The sequence below is a fragment of the Eurytemora carolleeae genome, unplaced genomic scaffold (assembly GCF_000591075.1).
Source record: "Eurytemora carolleeae unplaced genomic scaffold, Eaff_2.0 scaffold399, whole genome shotgun sequence".
Lineage (NCBI taxonomy): Eukaryota > Metazoa > Arthropoda > Copepoda > Calanoida > Temoridae > Eurytemora > Eurytemora carolleeae.
In genome coordinates, this window is record NW_019396490.1 from 195,711 (window position 1) to 211,188 (window position 15,478).

Genomic DNA, 15,478 nt, shown 5'->3' on the forward strand with positions numbered 1-15,478 from the left:
TTTTTATGGGCACCTCTGGTAGTATTTAATAAAGGTGAACTTATTTTGAGACACTGGTATAGGGAAAAATATAATTATCCAGTTAACTCAATAGGTTGAAATCCCATTTTTCATACCATTAATGCTTGAACTTTATCCTAAGATTATCTTTTCAGTGGTATTTGACAGATTTTATTATTTAAATATTTAAGTCTCAAAACCATGGAAATCCTTACATTTTGCATGCTTTTAACATAAAAAAAGTTTGTTTTTTCTAAAATTGAATTTGCATGTAAATTTCTACAAAAAAAGCATATATTATTCATTTGCTTGGTCCACATATTCGAGTAAAATATGTATTTTAGAGGTAATTTCTCAATAATCCATTTTAAAAGTGTAATTAAAACTAGGCGAGTATGCAGAGGCAGCTAGGAGACGCAGAGCAGGTCAGCCGTGATCGTCGACACAAAGTTCAACAGGTAAATTGTCTACCAGGGGAAGAACTTCATTATTTTCCGAATTTTGTAATTTGTTTTCTCACATGAAAAATATGAGAACAGGGTTGGATTTGGAAAATATATACTATTGTTTCATATTGCTATAAAACTATGTCCAAATCAAAATTTGGGGTTTTCAATAAAATAATATCAATATTGGGCAGAGTCTCATTACTTTTCATAAATAGATCTTTTCTAGCATTGCACTTTAAAAATCGTTTTCCTCATCCTCAATATTGCTATGACTACTGTACTATATGGAATATGGATAATATCAGCCAACCCTTCTTTAGTATTTGTCTGATGTCTGGTTAAACACAAGGTTATGGATAATGCAGAGGTTTCTATTGTTGTTTTACAATATATGATATACAATAATTATACATCCTATGCATCATATACCTCATATACGACACAACATATTCATATATTCTACATTTACAATTTTCGCATCACTCATTTATAATACTAACTCAAGAACCTGACGAGGTCCGTGGTTGATTCCAATAACTTGTCGAAAGACGACCTCCTATATTTGTAACTACACAAGATGAGGCATTATCCAAGTCACACTGCCTATGTTACCTAATAACTATAGGTAGGGTGGAAATGAAATTTTATCAGTGTTGTGATTTTTTGACGGCTAACAAGTAACATCACAATTAACATACGTCAACGCATGTTTTGACGTCCTTATGTTTTTCTCAGAATTATTCATCTTCCATAATAAATATACAAGAATACTAACAAATACAATTTACCGAAAGTGAAAAAGCAAGAAACTGATCATTAAAACAGTTATTATTATTCGAAATGTTCAACCCTGAAATAATCAAGACGAATTCGTGTTGATTGGAGAAATGCAGAAAATGCATTTCGCGGTCAAAATGCAAAAATTGGGGAAATCTGGTGACCACACGGGATAAGATTTGTGGGATAGGATAGGATTGGATGGAAGCGGATGTGATGAGATATGTTACAATGATTTGACATGATTCGATCCCATTTCCCATTCGATCCGTACGATATGACATGACATGACATGACATGACATGACATGACATGACATGACATGACATGACATGACATGACATGACATGACATGACATGACGTAGTGATCGAATAGGAAATGGGATCGGATCGGAAGTAATGGAATGGGATGGTATTAGATTGGATGTGATATTATGAAGTATTGTCCAGATTCCAATTTTCCTACTGGTACTTGGATGGAAATTCTCTTTTTAAGGATCTCACAACGAAACATCGGGATTCAATATTCGTTTATAAACATGTTTGGAAAGAAACAATAACAGCATGTATTTTGTAAACAGAGCAAAGCCGATTAAAGGATTTAGTCAAAACTTTTGAGGTAAAATGGAATGGAACATCAAGAGGTTAAGACGGGGGGAAATCTCACAAATTCACCATCCCCATGTTATAATATTTTATATGCTGTTACGTGAAAGTCGATCAATATCTATTTTTCATGGCGTTGCTTTTTCGATCACAATGTTTTCAGTTTTTTCTTGTTTGTCTTAATCGTGTTTGCCAGTTTGGAATAATATTGTTCTCAGTGTTACTTTGTACTTTGTTTACTGTTGGTTATCAATAATCTTAATATTTCTTTCTTGGTAAAAAACCTAATGTTAAAAGATTTTTAAAACGTAGACCTAAAGTTTTAATAGTCAACTAAAATAAGGAAACTCAAAAAAAATCTTTGTTGTTAAAAAGTGAACGTTTTTCTTTTTTTGTAGATTCTGCATTGAAGTAAGTCTTGAAAGTTTCAACAAGTTTGTTCTCTTATCATTTGTTGAGAGTTGAAAAATAAAAGTCAGGATGATAAAGTTCGTTTAAGTTTAAGTAACCAACATTTATCTTATTTTTTATTCATTCTTCTCTTCCAACTATTTAATTGTAAAAATATTTTCTAAGGAACCTAAAACACAACTGCAGTTGTACCGTCCAAATTAGTTTTAGTCTGAAATAGAAAAAAATCAGTTTTTCTTTGATTTTTTATTTAAAAATAAATTTATTTTTAACTTAATTTTAAGCTATGGCCTTTGTAGACTGTAGAGTGTAGGTTGGAAAGAAAGACGACATTCTTATTGATCGCTGCTAATAAATTCTTTATTTTAGGTGAAGATACTACTAGTGTGATTAGTTTCACTAGTAGTGTGCACAGTGTAGGGGAGAGGGGGGGAATAGATGCCCAGGATTCAAACTCTCTCATGGCCCTTCTAGGTAGGGTTAACAATACCTTTGACAAAGCACCACCAGGTTGCAAAGATATTGGGATTGAAGAATTAAGAGCTTGAAGTAAGATTCTTAGCTAATGCAGAATTTCACCTTAATCATAAGTTTATCTAAAGTTATCTTTTTAGATTCGGAGATTTTTTTAAAGAAATCAGTCATGAAACAGTGCTTCTCTCACAATCAGCTTATTGTTTTGACATGTTCAAATGATCATTAAATAAGATTTTTATTTACATTTTCATACTTTTCAGGTTCCTTCGTTTATTGTATTTTTCTTGTTTTGTAGATTTAAGCAGTAAATTGTATTTAATTGCATTCTATTGTACTTTTACTGTCTTGATGTACAAAGTGTATGCACTGCCTGAATAATGGGAAAGATATAGTTAAACTTTTCTAATAAAAGCAAATTATTCCTCAAACTACTGTTTTTTTATTTTCTTAATATTGTATTGCAATATTCTGAACTTAATTTGTTTTGATTTAACAATGTTCTTTTACGCAATGAAAATCTTCAAATGTTTTTTTTCACTTAGCTGTAAAGCAAAATAGAAATGTACAAAAATATGACTTAAATTGTGCGGTAGTTTATGATATTAAATATATGTTTATGTACAAGGGAACCCCTGACTACAATATTTACGGAATTTTATATGTATTTGATGTTGTTTTCCAATTAACTTGAAAATCATCTTTTTAAATGAGACGGGTAGATGTGTAAACTGTTATTTCCTGTGTTTTATGTTCCACATTTTGATGGGACACTCTGTTTACTTTTCTAAACTACATTGTACGGTAAACTTGTTTAAACTGTACTGTACTGCAGTGTTCTGTTTATATGTATACTTGTTAAACTGTAATGTACTGCAGCGTGTCTGTATATATGTATACTTCTTGAAACTGTGCTGTACGGTATACTTGTTCAAACAGTACTGTACTGCATGGTGTCTGTATATGTGTATACACTATTCTTTACGGAACTGGATACTTGTTTAATCTTTACTGACTGTACTGTACTGTACTGTCTGTATATATGCATGCTTGTTGAAGCTGTACTGTACTGCACTATATACTTGTTTAAACTGTACTGTACTGCAGGGTGTACAGATGTTGAGAAGATGTCTAAAACCCTACTGGCAATGTCCTCCAGCCCGACCAACTGTGATATGATGAGATCCAGCAGATGTATCCCTCTCCTAGTTCAGCTCCTGCACCTAGATCATCTCAACCCAAACCTTCCTCGACCCTCGCGGCATGTACGCGCACGTGCTGCGCGCTGCCTTCACAATATAGTGCATGCGCATCCAACAGACAAACATTGTAAACGGGAAGCTAAGGTTCTAAAGCTGTTGGAGATTCTACGACAGTATTGTGATCTTCTGAGGTAATATCTATATATGTATAAAGTAGTAATCTCTGTTGGAGATTCTACGACAGTATTGTGATCTTCTCAGGTAATATCTATATATATAAAGTAGTAATCTCTGTTTGTTTGTATGTCCGATCATAACTCATTTCCCCCTGGACCGATTTGCCTCAAACTTTGACTGGGAAACTCAATAGAACCATCGGAATGTTTGTTACCTGGTTTAAAAATTATAATTTGAGTAGGTTGGCTTTATAAGGAATACTCCAGGTAAAAATGGGCAAGCTAGGCCTAGTATGTACAGTATTACCCACAAAGAATGAGACTGAGAACCCATAAAATCTTGAGATTAAATTAACGCTTCTGTCTTAAATTTTGTCTTTAAAAGGTATGTTTAATGATTTTCAACAGTAATAAACATTTTAGCAGCTGCAAGGAAACATGAATACTAGGAAACAGATGGTATGACGGTATTTCGTACAGTCATCACTGAAGTCTCATCCTTTGTGGGTAACCCTGTTTATTGTATATGTATATTTATAAACAATTACATGAATATTTAGTTTTATTCCTCTTTGATAATAATTTTTGGCTTTTGTGCTATGTGATTTATTTTGTTCTGTTAATTTTTAGGGATATATTATCTGGTGGAGAAGGACGGGGTGGAGGTAATAGTAGAGCAGCAGCTCAAGTTGCAGGTTGCAGGAGGGTCAGCATACAGGTCGTGGAAGGAGGAGAGAAGTATCAAGAACAGGATCTCATGGTTGCAGGTAGTAATATCAAACCTAGAATATATCTACAGTGAAACTCATAAAACTGTGGTAAAAGACTACATTGTAAGCAATCTTATGTGTACTTGATGTTGTTTCAACGCAAGCAGTTTTACAAGCAGCCTATAAATCAACTTTTGAGTTAAATGTGCCTGTTTAATTTTTATTGAACTATTTAAATTCAAAACTTAAGTCTAATTGTCGTCTTCTATTCTACAGTTGTATGGGTCTCACTTTAGACAATAAACGATTAAATAAATCCTTGAATAAATTTAAAGTAGATCCTAGTAAAGCTGCTGGTTATTTATTACACCCTTTATTTTCATTTTTATTTTCGCTAAAAAGATAAATCAAAGTGTTAAAGAGTCTGGGAATGCTCTTGACTATTCAAATCATATTAAAATCAAAATATTAACTTAAAAGCGTTAATATTTGTATTAAATGCAGATTGAAAAGTAAAACTTAAACATCTTCTCTGCCAAGTTTCTCAATTATAAGCTTAACAAGGAGCTCAGCTCAAAGTTCTGCTTAATTACAGCATCTGAAATCTGCATCAAACATAGAGTATAAGAAACATGGACCTAAGCGGGTAAAAACCCAAAGAGTTTGCAGTGATTTTTGTGATTGATTATAAATACAATGCAATTAACTTAACTTTTATTAATTTTCCTCTTATGAATGTTTAAAAGATCCAAACAGGTTTACACAGAGTATTTAGTATTTAATCTGTACAGTAAACAATAACATATTACTCCGCAATATATATTCTCTTTGATCTGCATTTAGATACAATGAAAGATTACAGCTGACCACCATAAAATATTTCTAAATAAAAATGTAAAGATATAGTTGCTTAATGGAGGCGCTGTAAACGTCCAAAGACGTAGCGTAAATCCCGCATTCTTCGTCTTCTTACATAATTTAATGCATCGTGCGGACAATCACAATTCCACCCCATCTTCTTTTACCGGTTATAACACTGTGACAGATTGGGTGTCCATGACATTTCCATATTCCAACATTATTAATTAAAATCTTAATTCCATTTCAAGAATAGATTAAAAATCTTCTAAAGAAATTCTTTAGCTTGAAACTTTAAAGGATTCAATTCTATATTCAGTCGGGTAGAATAAGCATCCCTCTGTTTAATGCAGATTTTTTTTTCAAGATTTTAAATGTTTTATTCTTTCTTTCTTTTTATTTAACAATTTGAAGTCCACCCATTTTTATTTATTCGTCATAATTGATTTTTTTATTGAATTTTATTTTAACTTAATTCATGAATGTCATATCACTTAATTTAAATATTTATCCAACTTTGATTATTTCTGTGAAATCTTTTTAAAATTTCTATTAAATTCTAAAATTCAGAAATATTTCGATAATTCCTTATTACAATGAAATATTTTTGTTTAAAAAAAACTATATTGAGGGAATTCAATTAATTAATATACAACTAGGGTAATGAAAAAAGTATTTGTGTGCCCTGCAAAATTTAACAGAATTTTGGTTGAAACTATTATGAATATTTCTGTAACGAATGGCGAATTAATAATTTTCTACAAAGTTTGCCCGGGATAGAATTAAATATTATGGAAATTGATACATCTTGATTCTTAATTAGATTTAATTACTATGCTAATTAGATTTAGAATTGACGGAGGAAGGTTAAAGATGGAAATTAAGAGATTTTGTTACATTTATTTTCAAAAATATTTTATGTGTTAATATCTTTTAACTTTCTGTTTCACGATTAGTTTTGATGAAAAGTTGTCAACATGTTTTCTTCTTTGTTAGGCAAGACAAATTTATCAAATTAAATTTATGTTTTTCTAAACAATTTTCTTGTTCTTATACTTCTAAAACAGGGGTGTATATTTTTGAAAATTCAAGCGGGGCGGGGGAGGGGATGAAAAATTTGACATCTAGAGGTTTATCATCCTTTTGTTGACCCCAAAAGTTAATTGTGTTTCTCAAAAATCATTTATTTTTCTCTATACAGTGAATAAAACCCAATAAAAAAATTCGCTCCGCGCAAACATACCCAACTTCTGAGAGAGTAAAAAATGATTTTCAAAAAAGGGGGGGGTAATGTTTTTAAAAGAAATTTTACACCCCTGTTCTAAAATGTCCTTGTGGAACTGCCCCCTGGGATAAATGTTGGATTACAGGTTTAACATTTTATATTCTTACACAAACAAGAAACTAACTTTACAAGACATTTCTTCATCTCCAGGGGAGAGGGAGGTTTGGTTTGGTTTGGTTTGGTTTAGTTTGGTTTGGTTTAATAAACATGAAGGTCAAAAGAATATTGGCTTGCACGACATGTACGTCTTATGATTCATATAGCAGCAAACTCTATTTATCTATCTATATCTATATATAAAAATTAAAAAGTAGTAATCTCTGTTTGTTATCTCATAAATTTGGCCTTTTCCTATTTCAAATTTAGTTTGGGAATTTCTAAAGTGTGTAATTGACATTTTTTAGAGAAAATTTTTATTTCCAGTCAAAGCTGTGTGACCAGGCTAGTAAATGATGAACTATTTTGACAGCAGTATCATGCTCCATGATATGAGAAAAAGTGTAATAGAATTTCTAAGTATTTGTCTCGACCCTCCTCGGCAGTTCTGATGATCTGGCAATCGGTCCCGGAAACTCCAAATTGGGTTAAAAGTTTTCAAATCTCATCTGAGCTGGGAACTTTTGAATGGTGGATATCGGGATTAATGCTTAATCCACTCTTTTTCTTAATCTCGAGATTAAATAATGCTTGTTCTCCACTCATTTTTAATCTCCAGATTAATTATCCGATCAGGATTAAGGATATCCCATTCAAAAGTTTTCAGCTCTGATCCAAGTTTTTTTAAATTTCTTTTTTAGATTTCGGGAATATCGGTGAGGGATATTCTGTTCCTTGTAAACAGGTTTATGCGTGTCAGCACTTTCTGGATTTTAGTGGAGAAGCCAGGCAAGCAGGACAGGTAGGATTAGATTTATACAAAAACTTTAAGAGAGTGGGAGAGGGGATATTTTCATTTCCCAAAAAACAAAAATCTATCTGAACACAAAATGTTACAGCCGATTGTAAGCCACAAATCAATTTTAACTAAATAAGATATACCAATTAATCAACGCTTTTATTGTAGTAAGTATAATGATGGAAATTTTAAAAATGATTTGAACCAAAGTTTTCGATGCGTTTTTGGGTGTTATTAAATTTTAAATTTTTTTGATTTTAAAACTATTGAAGTTTTTTACATCTCTCAATAAAAATAATTTTTGATTAAATTAATAAGAACAAAATGTTAGTTTAAATTTTCCTCTCTTAAATATAAATGCCTAGAAGAGAATTGAGTGTGTTGTGTTTGGTATTCCATGAATTTTTATGAGTTCACCATGTTTCCGAGGAACCATAAAAGTTTCACGTGAAGAGTCCATTTTCTTGATTGCTTTGAAGCGAGTAATCCGCCTTTGTTGCTTTAATCGGATAAAACAACTCGGAGGGAAGAAAGTGCTGTCTTGTTGGATTCTAAAATAAAAATATATTTTATGAACTTGCTTCTTTCTCTCACCGTTCTGGTTGCCAATTTTATTCTAAGCTGAACCTTACCTAGATGGATGAAATTGCATTTTTTCTCCGCCATCACTTCTTGATATCGGATATTCTATTCAACTTTTAAACTGCATCATTTATATCCTAAATAGAGATGAGCATCGTATTTTTATGTTTTGAAAATTTAAATTTTTTTTGCTTTTAGGAAAAATTAATTTTATACCTCTTCGGATTCAGACTTTATTTTAGTAGAATTTCCTAAAACCCCAAAAACTATGAATGATTTAAAATTGGGAAGAAAATGAATGCCCAACTCTAATTTAGAAAACTGTTTGCTGAAAATGACTAAATATGGGAAAGTTAATGGATCCCTGTAGAGTTAGCCGCTGCTTTTTCAGAAAACATAAAAGTTAGAACAGTTAGACAAACAACAAATTGCGAGTTGCTAAATTTAAATTGAAAACTTAGAAAAGAAGAAGAGGCAAGAAAGGGTGAGAAGAAGCAACTTAAAGGGACTGTTTTCTAATTTGTAACAGAGGTGTGGCGGAAATATCTTTTCTGTACTGGGAAAATTTCTTGTCGCGCAAGTATAAAGTGCCAGCTAATTATTTCTTGTCACGCAAGTATAAAGTGCCAGCTAATTATTTCAAAATAAAGAACTATTATATAGTAAAAATTTATATTAAGGTGATAAACATAGAGGAAAGCATGGCTGTCCTGACAAGATGTAGTTTCGACGAAAGTCATCGGCAGCCGATTTTTCTCCTCGGGGGTATACCAGCTTTAGCAGAGCTTATCCAGGTACGGAATTTTTTATAAAAATTTACAAAAATCTTTGAAACATTGTCTTATTTTTGCTAAAAGGACATTATTCTTTACAGTTATAAAAATGAAAAATGAGAATTCCATATTGCTTGAGTTTATCTCAATTCAGTTCTTTCTGTGCAATTTTCTTTTTATAGTTTTCTTTCTGAACTTTATTGAGACAGTTGCTGAAGTTTATAAAAGCTTGAATGTTTAATATAAATGCAAAACTTGGAACCCTCTTTGCTGGAATTTTTTAAAGGTCTTAATTTTTTTCCTCTCAAAGAATTAAAGTGAACAAAAATGGTAATCACAAGCTTTTCCTACTTCATTAATTTATGTATTATATTATTGCTTTGTTCAACATAACAGCAAACTTATAAATTTGATGAGCTGAATATTTGTTTCTAATCCCCATCCCCTCTCTCTACATAGAAATGATGATCGGATTTCACTTATTTTATAATATAATATTTCCTGTTATTTCTCTATAAGCTTTATTAGGTTAAGGTTATATTGAGGGTACTTCCGTTTTCTGAGAATTTTCTTGGTATTATTTTTAGTAGAAAAATAAAAGAATTATTTCTAGCTCTTCGTTGTTGTTGCATTTAATGATAAATATATGTCACTTAGAAAAATTGTGGGAACTCAACAAGAGGAACTTAAAACTTATCACCTGTTCCAGTTCTTGATTTAATTAAAAGTCTATTTCCGAAAACTCAAGATTTTAAACTATATAGTTTTTTCAGAGGGGTACATTGTACATGCATGTCATAACATCAAATAATAATAAAATGTCGAATAAAATTTGAGTACGGGGGAGGGGGTTTAGGAAATACCCCGGTCCTGAGAGTAAGTTGGGGCTTAAATATTCTGGAATGAAATTTACTTTTGTTTGATGAACTCGGATTCCAAACCACTCTTGCAGATTTTTGATTTCACTTTGTATTCCTCCGGTGCATTAGCTCCTGATTCTTAAACCAGTCTTTAGAAACCGGGTTTAGATATCAAACAGTTATCCGGTTCCAGGTAGAAACCCAGTGTTAAAGATCCGGATCCAGGTAGTAAACCAGTCTTTAAGATCCGGATCCAGGTAAAAAATCAGTGTCGAAGGTCTGGATCCAGGTAGAAATCTGGTGTTGATCCGGATCTAGGTAGACAACCGGTGTTTAAGGTCTGAACCCAGTATCATTACCAGTATATAAAATCATGAATTGGTATACAGTTAGTAAATCTTTGTTAAGGATCCGGATCCGGCCAGGTATCAAACCTTTATTAAGGATCCGGATCCAGGTATCAATCTAGTGAACAGTATCAAAGTAGAAAACCAGTGTTTAGGATCCGGATCCAGGTATTAAACCAGTGTCTTAAGATCTGGAATCGAATGAAAATAAAATAGAATCTGTTCTAAATTATGGAAGTGTTTGGATTAAATTCAGGAAACAGAATTGCTGAGTTGACAAAAAAAATCTGCAATTTTATAATCTGTTGCGCAAATGAAATGTAGAATTTTAATCCTATTAAATATTCTTTGAACATAACAATACAGCTCGGGTCAATTAAAACTGAAAGAGGAGGCAGTGGTTAAAAATTGTAATTGATATTTCTAAAATTTAAGCTCATTACACCCTCCCCCCCTAAATCTTACGATTCTTATATATTTCCTTTCTTGCAAAAATTCAACCAACGATCAAGCATACTGAAGTAGAATGCTCTCTAACTTAAAAAAGTTTTGACAGTTAAAGTTTTTAAAAAAATAAACTTTTTCATCCTCTTCTGTTTAGAAGTATTATAAAATTCATTGCATTCCTGGTTCTTTAAATTTATTTTATGGATCAAATATCCAATAATCGCCAGGTGGTCAATTTGCCATGTCCTTAGTCCTTGCCTTATTTTTAAATCTAAGTGCTGACAAAGTTTACAGAAGACCTTAAACTCGGATTTGAAGGTTGAATTTTGTTATATGGTCTTTAAATCATATACTTAATAATTTTTGAAAGAAAGACTAATTTAAAGTTGAAGAGAACCAAGAAAAGATGTAAATAGAACAACGACCTATACTGGTATTCTGTCTATGATACGGTTAGAAGTTAACTAAAACAATGACTTCTGATATTCTTCTATCTATTATTCGTTTGAAGTTATTATGTAAAACAAAAACAACTAAATTAACTACCTATTTTATCCTATCTGTGTATTTTGTAGTGTAGACCTAGACAAGTTTTTGCCCTTCAACTAATATTGGATTAGATTTTCCAAATTCTATTCTATTGTATTCTTACTCCTTACATAAAGCTTTAGTATACATTTGTTTATCACACATCAGGGTCATTCTTTTAGAGTCAGTGTGTTTTAGTTATATTACGTAGTTAAATGTTTTCAAATTCTTTTACTTTTAACTGTCTATGTCTAAAAATTGAAATGTATGTTCCAAAATTTTCTACTAATTTTTTTTTTGACTTATCAAATTGGATATTTCAAGTATCTGTGTTTATCTTTATATTCCTGGCTCAGAAATCTAACCCGTTTATTTGTGTGTACACTGTACATAAGTTGAATATTCCAGGTTGAGCACGGATTACATCCTAGCACCCACTCTGTGTGTCGTGAAGTGAGAAGATATGCAGTTGTAGCTCTTACCAACCTTACCTTCGGGAATACGGGGATCAAGTCATACTTGTGTCAGGTTAGAAATAGACTTACTTAAAGGGACTGTCCACGTTGTTTCAAATGACCCTATAATTTAGATTCATGGTGATACCCTTTAAAGCTTTGTCTGATAAAGGATGAATAAGACATCCTTATTTTTACTACCTGAAAATTTAGTTTTTTCAATTGTAAGTTCTCTCATTCTCTGTAAAAGTGACTTGCGGATTTATGCTGCAAAGACTATATATAATACAACACTATATTAATGCTCTGATAAAGTTTGAAAGGGTACCGTTGTGAATCAGACATGCCACAAGACAATTAGAGGATCATTGAAACTACGTCTGCAGTCTCATCTAAATCCTGTTCAAAGATAGAAAATGTGCAAATCAAAGAAACAAATTACTCGTCGCAATCTCTTATTTGCTAATCCATACATTTTTGCAACCTGATGCCCTAAACTTTTGATTTTTCAAAATGTTGATTATGTGAGTAGTAACAAGCAAAATTTTGAGATAATGAAGGTATACACCATCAAGTTGCAAAGATTTTGGGATTATAAAATTAAGATATGTGGCGAATAATCAGATCTTCAATTGAAATATTGAATTGGATTTTCATGTTCATTTTTCATAATAATCATTTTTTTAATAAACGCAAAAAAATTGTTTAATTTTTGCAAAAGCTGCAAAATTTTAAACTACCACTGCTGAGAGTGATTCCAGAAATTATATATTTTTAACTAAGATAAATTGTGTTCCCTAATTGTGACAGCTGGTAAAAATGTCTCTAATATAAAATAATTTTGTAAATCAATCTTATTTTAACCTTAGTTCCCCGGACTGGTGGATATTCTAGTGGGACAGCTGGAAAGCCAGTGGGAAAATCTACGAAAAGCAACAGCTCACCTATTCCGGAATCTAGCATGGAAGGCGGATAAATCATCAAAAGTAAGTTATTTTTTAAATAGGAAATGATTACTCGCCTAAAACTCAAAAGTTTCTTTTCTTTTGTTCAATATCTATTTTGTTAAAATTATTGTTTAAACTATGATCGATCAAGTTTGAATCATTTACACAATTAGGTTGCAAATATTTACGTAGTAGAAAATTACAAAAGAACCTTAACACATGAATTACATTGATCTTCTAATCCTTACATTTTTTGTAATCTAATGTCTTAGACATTCTGATATGTCATACTGTATATATTCTGTTATATCAAAAGTCAAATATTTGTCATCAAAGGTTGCCATCAAGATGCAAATATATATGTACTAGAAAATTATAAAGTAACTAAACACATGCCTAAGTTAATTTTCTAATTATTTCATTTTTTGTAACCTGATGTCGTTGACTTATTGATATTTCAATGATTTCATACAGTAAATATTCTTCATTATTAATTAGTTACAGTTTTCACAATTAGGTGGCAAAGATATAGAGAACCTAGAAAATTACAAATGAACTTAAGACTTGCCTTAGACTCTAATTTGGTCACCCTTATGTTTACACGGTGATGGCGTAGACTTTTGATAATAAACTTATATATACGTAAATGTATATATATAGCTATTTGTTCCTGTGAAAGTAAGAACTATCAAAATTGTCCAGTATCATATGTATCAATTATACAGAGTTTTTGGCAAGTAACCTGTTTTCATCTTGTTGTCATGGATAAAGGTTAAGTTATTAATTGTTAATTAATTAATTCTATTTACAAATTTTCATATTAGTCTGTATTGTCTGAATGCGGCGTGGTGCGTATTCTGATGGGAGCCGCCATGACAGTTGCTGAGCGGTGTCTTGTGGAAACTTCTGAAGGACTTGCTGTAGAACCAGGACGAGAAGAACCAACATTAAAGGTTGGTTTGAAGGAATTGTTCACCTTTAAAGTGATTAATTCTTAACAAATTGGGTATTTTTTATTTTGATATTTTTTACAAATAACAATTTTTAAGCGACTAGTAATTGATAAATGCAGATAGTCATTTTTCCAACATTCTACTTATCTGTTTACCATTGTTCACTTTATTTAACTGTGTTGTCTTGAGTTATCTGCAAACCCCGCCCCNCTTGAATGGGTAATATGCAATTCTGTACAAAGTGATAATTTATAACAAAATATTAAACCTTCAAAAATGGAACAATATTTTTTTGATGACACACGTACAAGTAACTTTGACATTTGTCAGTTAATGACAAATATTTGTATTGTAAGGGAGGGAGAGTTTCTTTCTTGTCCTTTTACCCTTGTATGCGCCATTGCTAATGTTATAAATTGTTAAAGTGGTATTTAATATTAGAGATGGGTTTATCATTGAGCATTGAGCAATGAAGAAGAATTAGTTCAAGTTTAAATATTGGTTATCAAACTCTTCTCTTATCTTTGACAAGGTCCAATACTCTGTTGAATCCAATATTAGAAAATAGAATATATTTTCTCAAAATTACTGCGTCAGAGATGTAAAAACAGTCGCAAAACAGTAAATTGTATATTGAGTAAAATATTCAACTGGACTGGACCCTCATTTTTCAATGTTGTAAGGAAAAACATTTTACAAATATTTTTGCAAAACTGTTTGTATATTTTTATCGCAAATAACCTGCTTAATATAGCAATATGCATGTTGCAACCTGTTTGGTCATTATTTGCACACCATTTTGTCAGAGAATACAGATGGGAATATTTTGCATAATTTTCAAGTTTGCCAGGTACTAGTAAACATAATGTTTCAGGTTATATTATCAGCCCTGTGGAACCTATCTGCTCACTGTAGGAAGAATAAAAGTGAGGTTTGTTCTACTCCTGGTTCTCTGGTTCTCCTGGTCCAGTTCCTTAGATCTAGGTAGGGGTTATCTTATAACTAAAAATAGGGGACTCAAAGTGTCCCGCTTTTGAGTCCCTGATAAATTTTACTTGAAAATCATTCCCCGCAGTTTGAGAATCTTTTTTTGGTCCAATTTTGTAGGGTTTTAGTCGCGCTGAATTGTTTAAAAAATGAGTTTTTGGGTAAAAAGTATTGAAGATATAAAACGGCAAATAAAAACTTTCCGCCCGGCGGACTTTTCATGTCAAATTTTTCTGTTTTTTCCTAACCGTCAAAATCCAAAAATCAGTCCCCCCCCCCAAAAAAAAAACAACAAATTAATGAAGGAATGGGACAACCATATTTTGGGACTGCAATTTTCGCGTTTCCCTTTCTTTATTAAGCCTAGTCCTAGAGAAAAAAGGTAAAGATGGAAGAAATACCAAATTACCAATAGGCTTTCTTCAGTGGCGCAACTATGGGATGGGCGTGGGTTTGAGCTACATACAATCTTACATACATACACTGCAGTTCTATACAGATAAATATTTTTCGGGTTTTTAGATCTAAATTGGGAGTATGGTTCATGTCCGAATTTAACTCACCACTAAGCAGTTTATATGACGTTTACATATTGAGGGATGTAAACATTAAAGGGAGTGACCGGCTATGTAAGGTAGTTGACCTGAGGACGCAGTGTTGTGGAAAACTTCTTTAGGATTCATTTGAGAAATATTAAACTTTTTAAAAGTCTGTAAATCCTGATTTGGGGGTGGTTACGTTTTCAGAATTAGTTT

At 31.8% G+C, this 15,478-nt stretch overlaps 2 protein-coding genes across 2 annotated transcripts in view; both read left to right on the plus strand.

Annotated features, from left to right (window-relative positions):
- Window positions 1–2,634, plus strand: part of LOC111704251 (adenomatous polyposis coli protein) — a 46,859-nt gene extending 44,225 nt beyond the window's left edge. Inside the window, exons 9-10 of the mRNA XM_023476436.1 lie at window positions 390–458; window positions 2,614–2,634. Coding sequence (XP_023332204.1) covers window positions 390–458; window positions 2,614–2,634 — 90 coding nt within the window. The remainder of the gene's footprint in view (window positions 1–389; window positions 459–2,613) is intronic.
- LOC111704252 (adenomatous polyposis coli protein) overlaps window positions 2,615–15,478 on the plus strand; it is a 29,352-nt gene continuing 16,488 nt past the window's right edge. Inside the window, exons 1-9 of the mRNA XM_023476437.1 lie at window positions 2,615–2,718; window positions 3,826–4,111; window positions 4,727–4,863; window positions 7,747–7,847; window positions 9,107–9,220; window positions 11,790–11,909; window positions 12,706–12,822; window positions 13,608–13,736; window positions 14,611–14,720. Coding sequence (XP_023332205.1) covers window positions 2,706–2,718; window positions 3,826–4,111; window positions 4,727–4,863; window positions 7,747–7,847; window positions 9,107–9,220; window positions 11,790–11,909; window positions 12,706–12,822; window positions 13,608–13,736; window positions 14,611–14,720 — 1,127 coding nt within the window. The 5' untranslated portion in view covers window positions 2,615–2,705. The remainder of the gene's footprint in view (window positions 2,719–3,825; window positions 4,112–4,726; window positions 4,864–7,746; window positions 7,848–9,106; window positions 9,221–11,789; window positions 11,910–12,705; window positions 12,823–13,607; window positions 13,737–14,610; window positions 14,721–15,478) is intronic.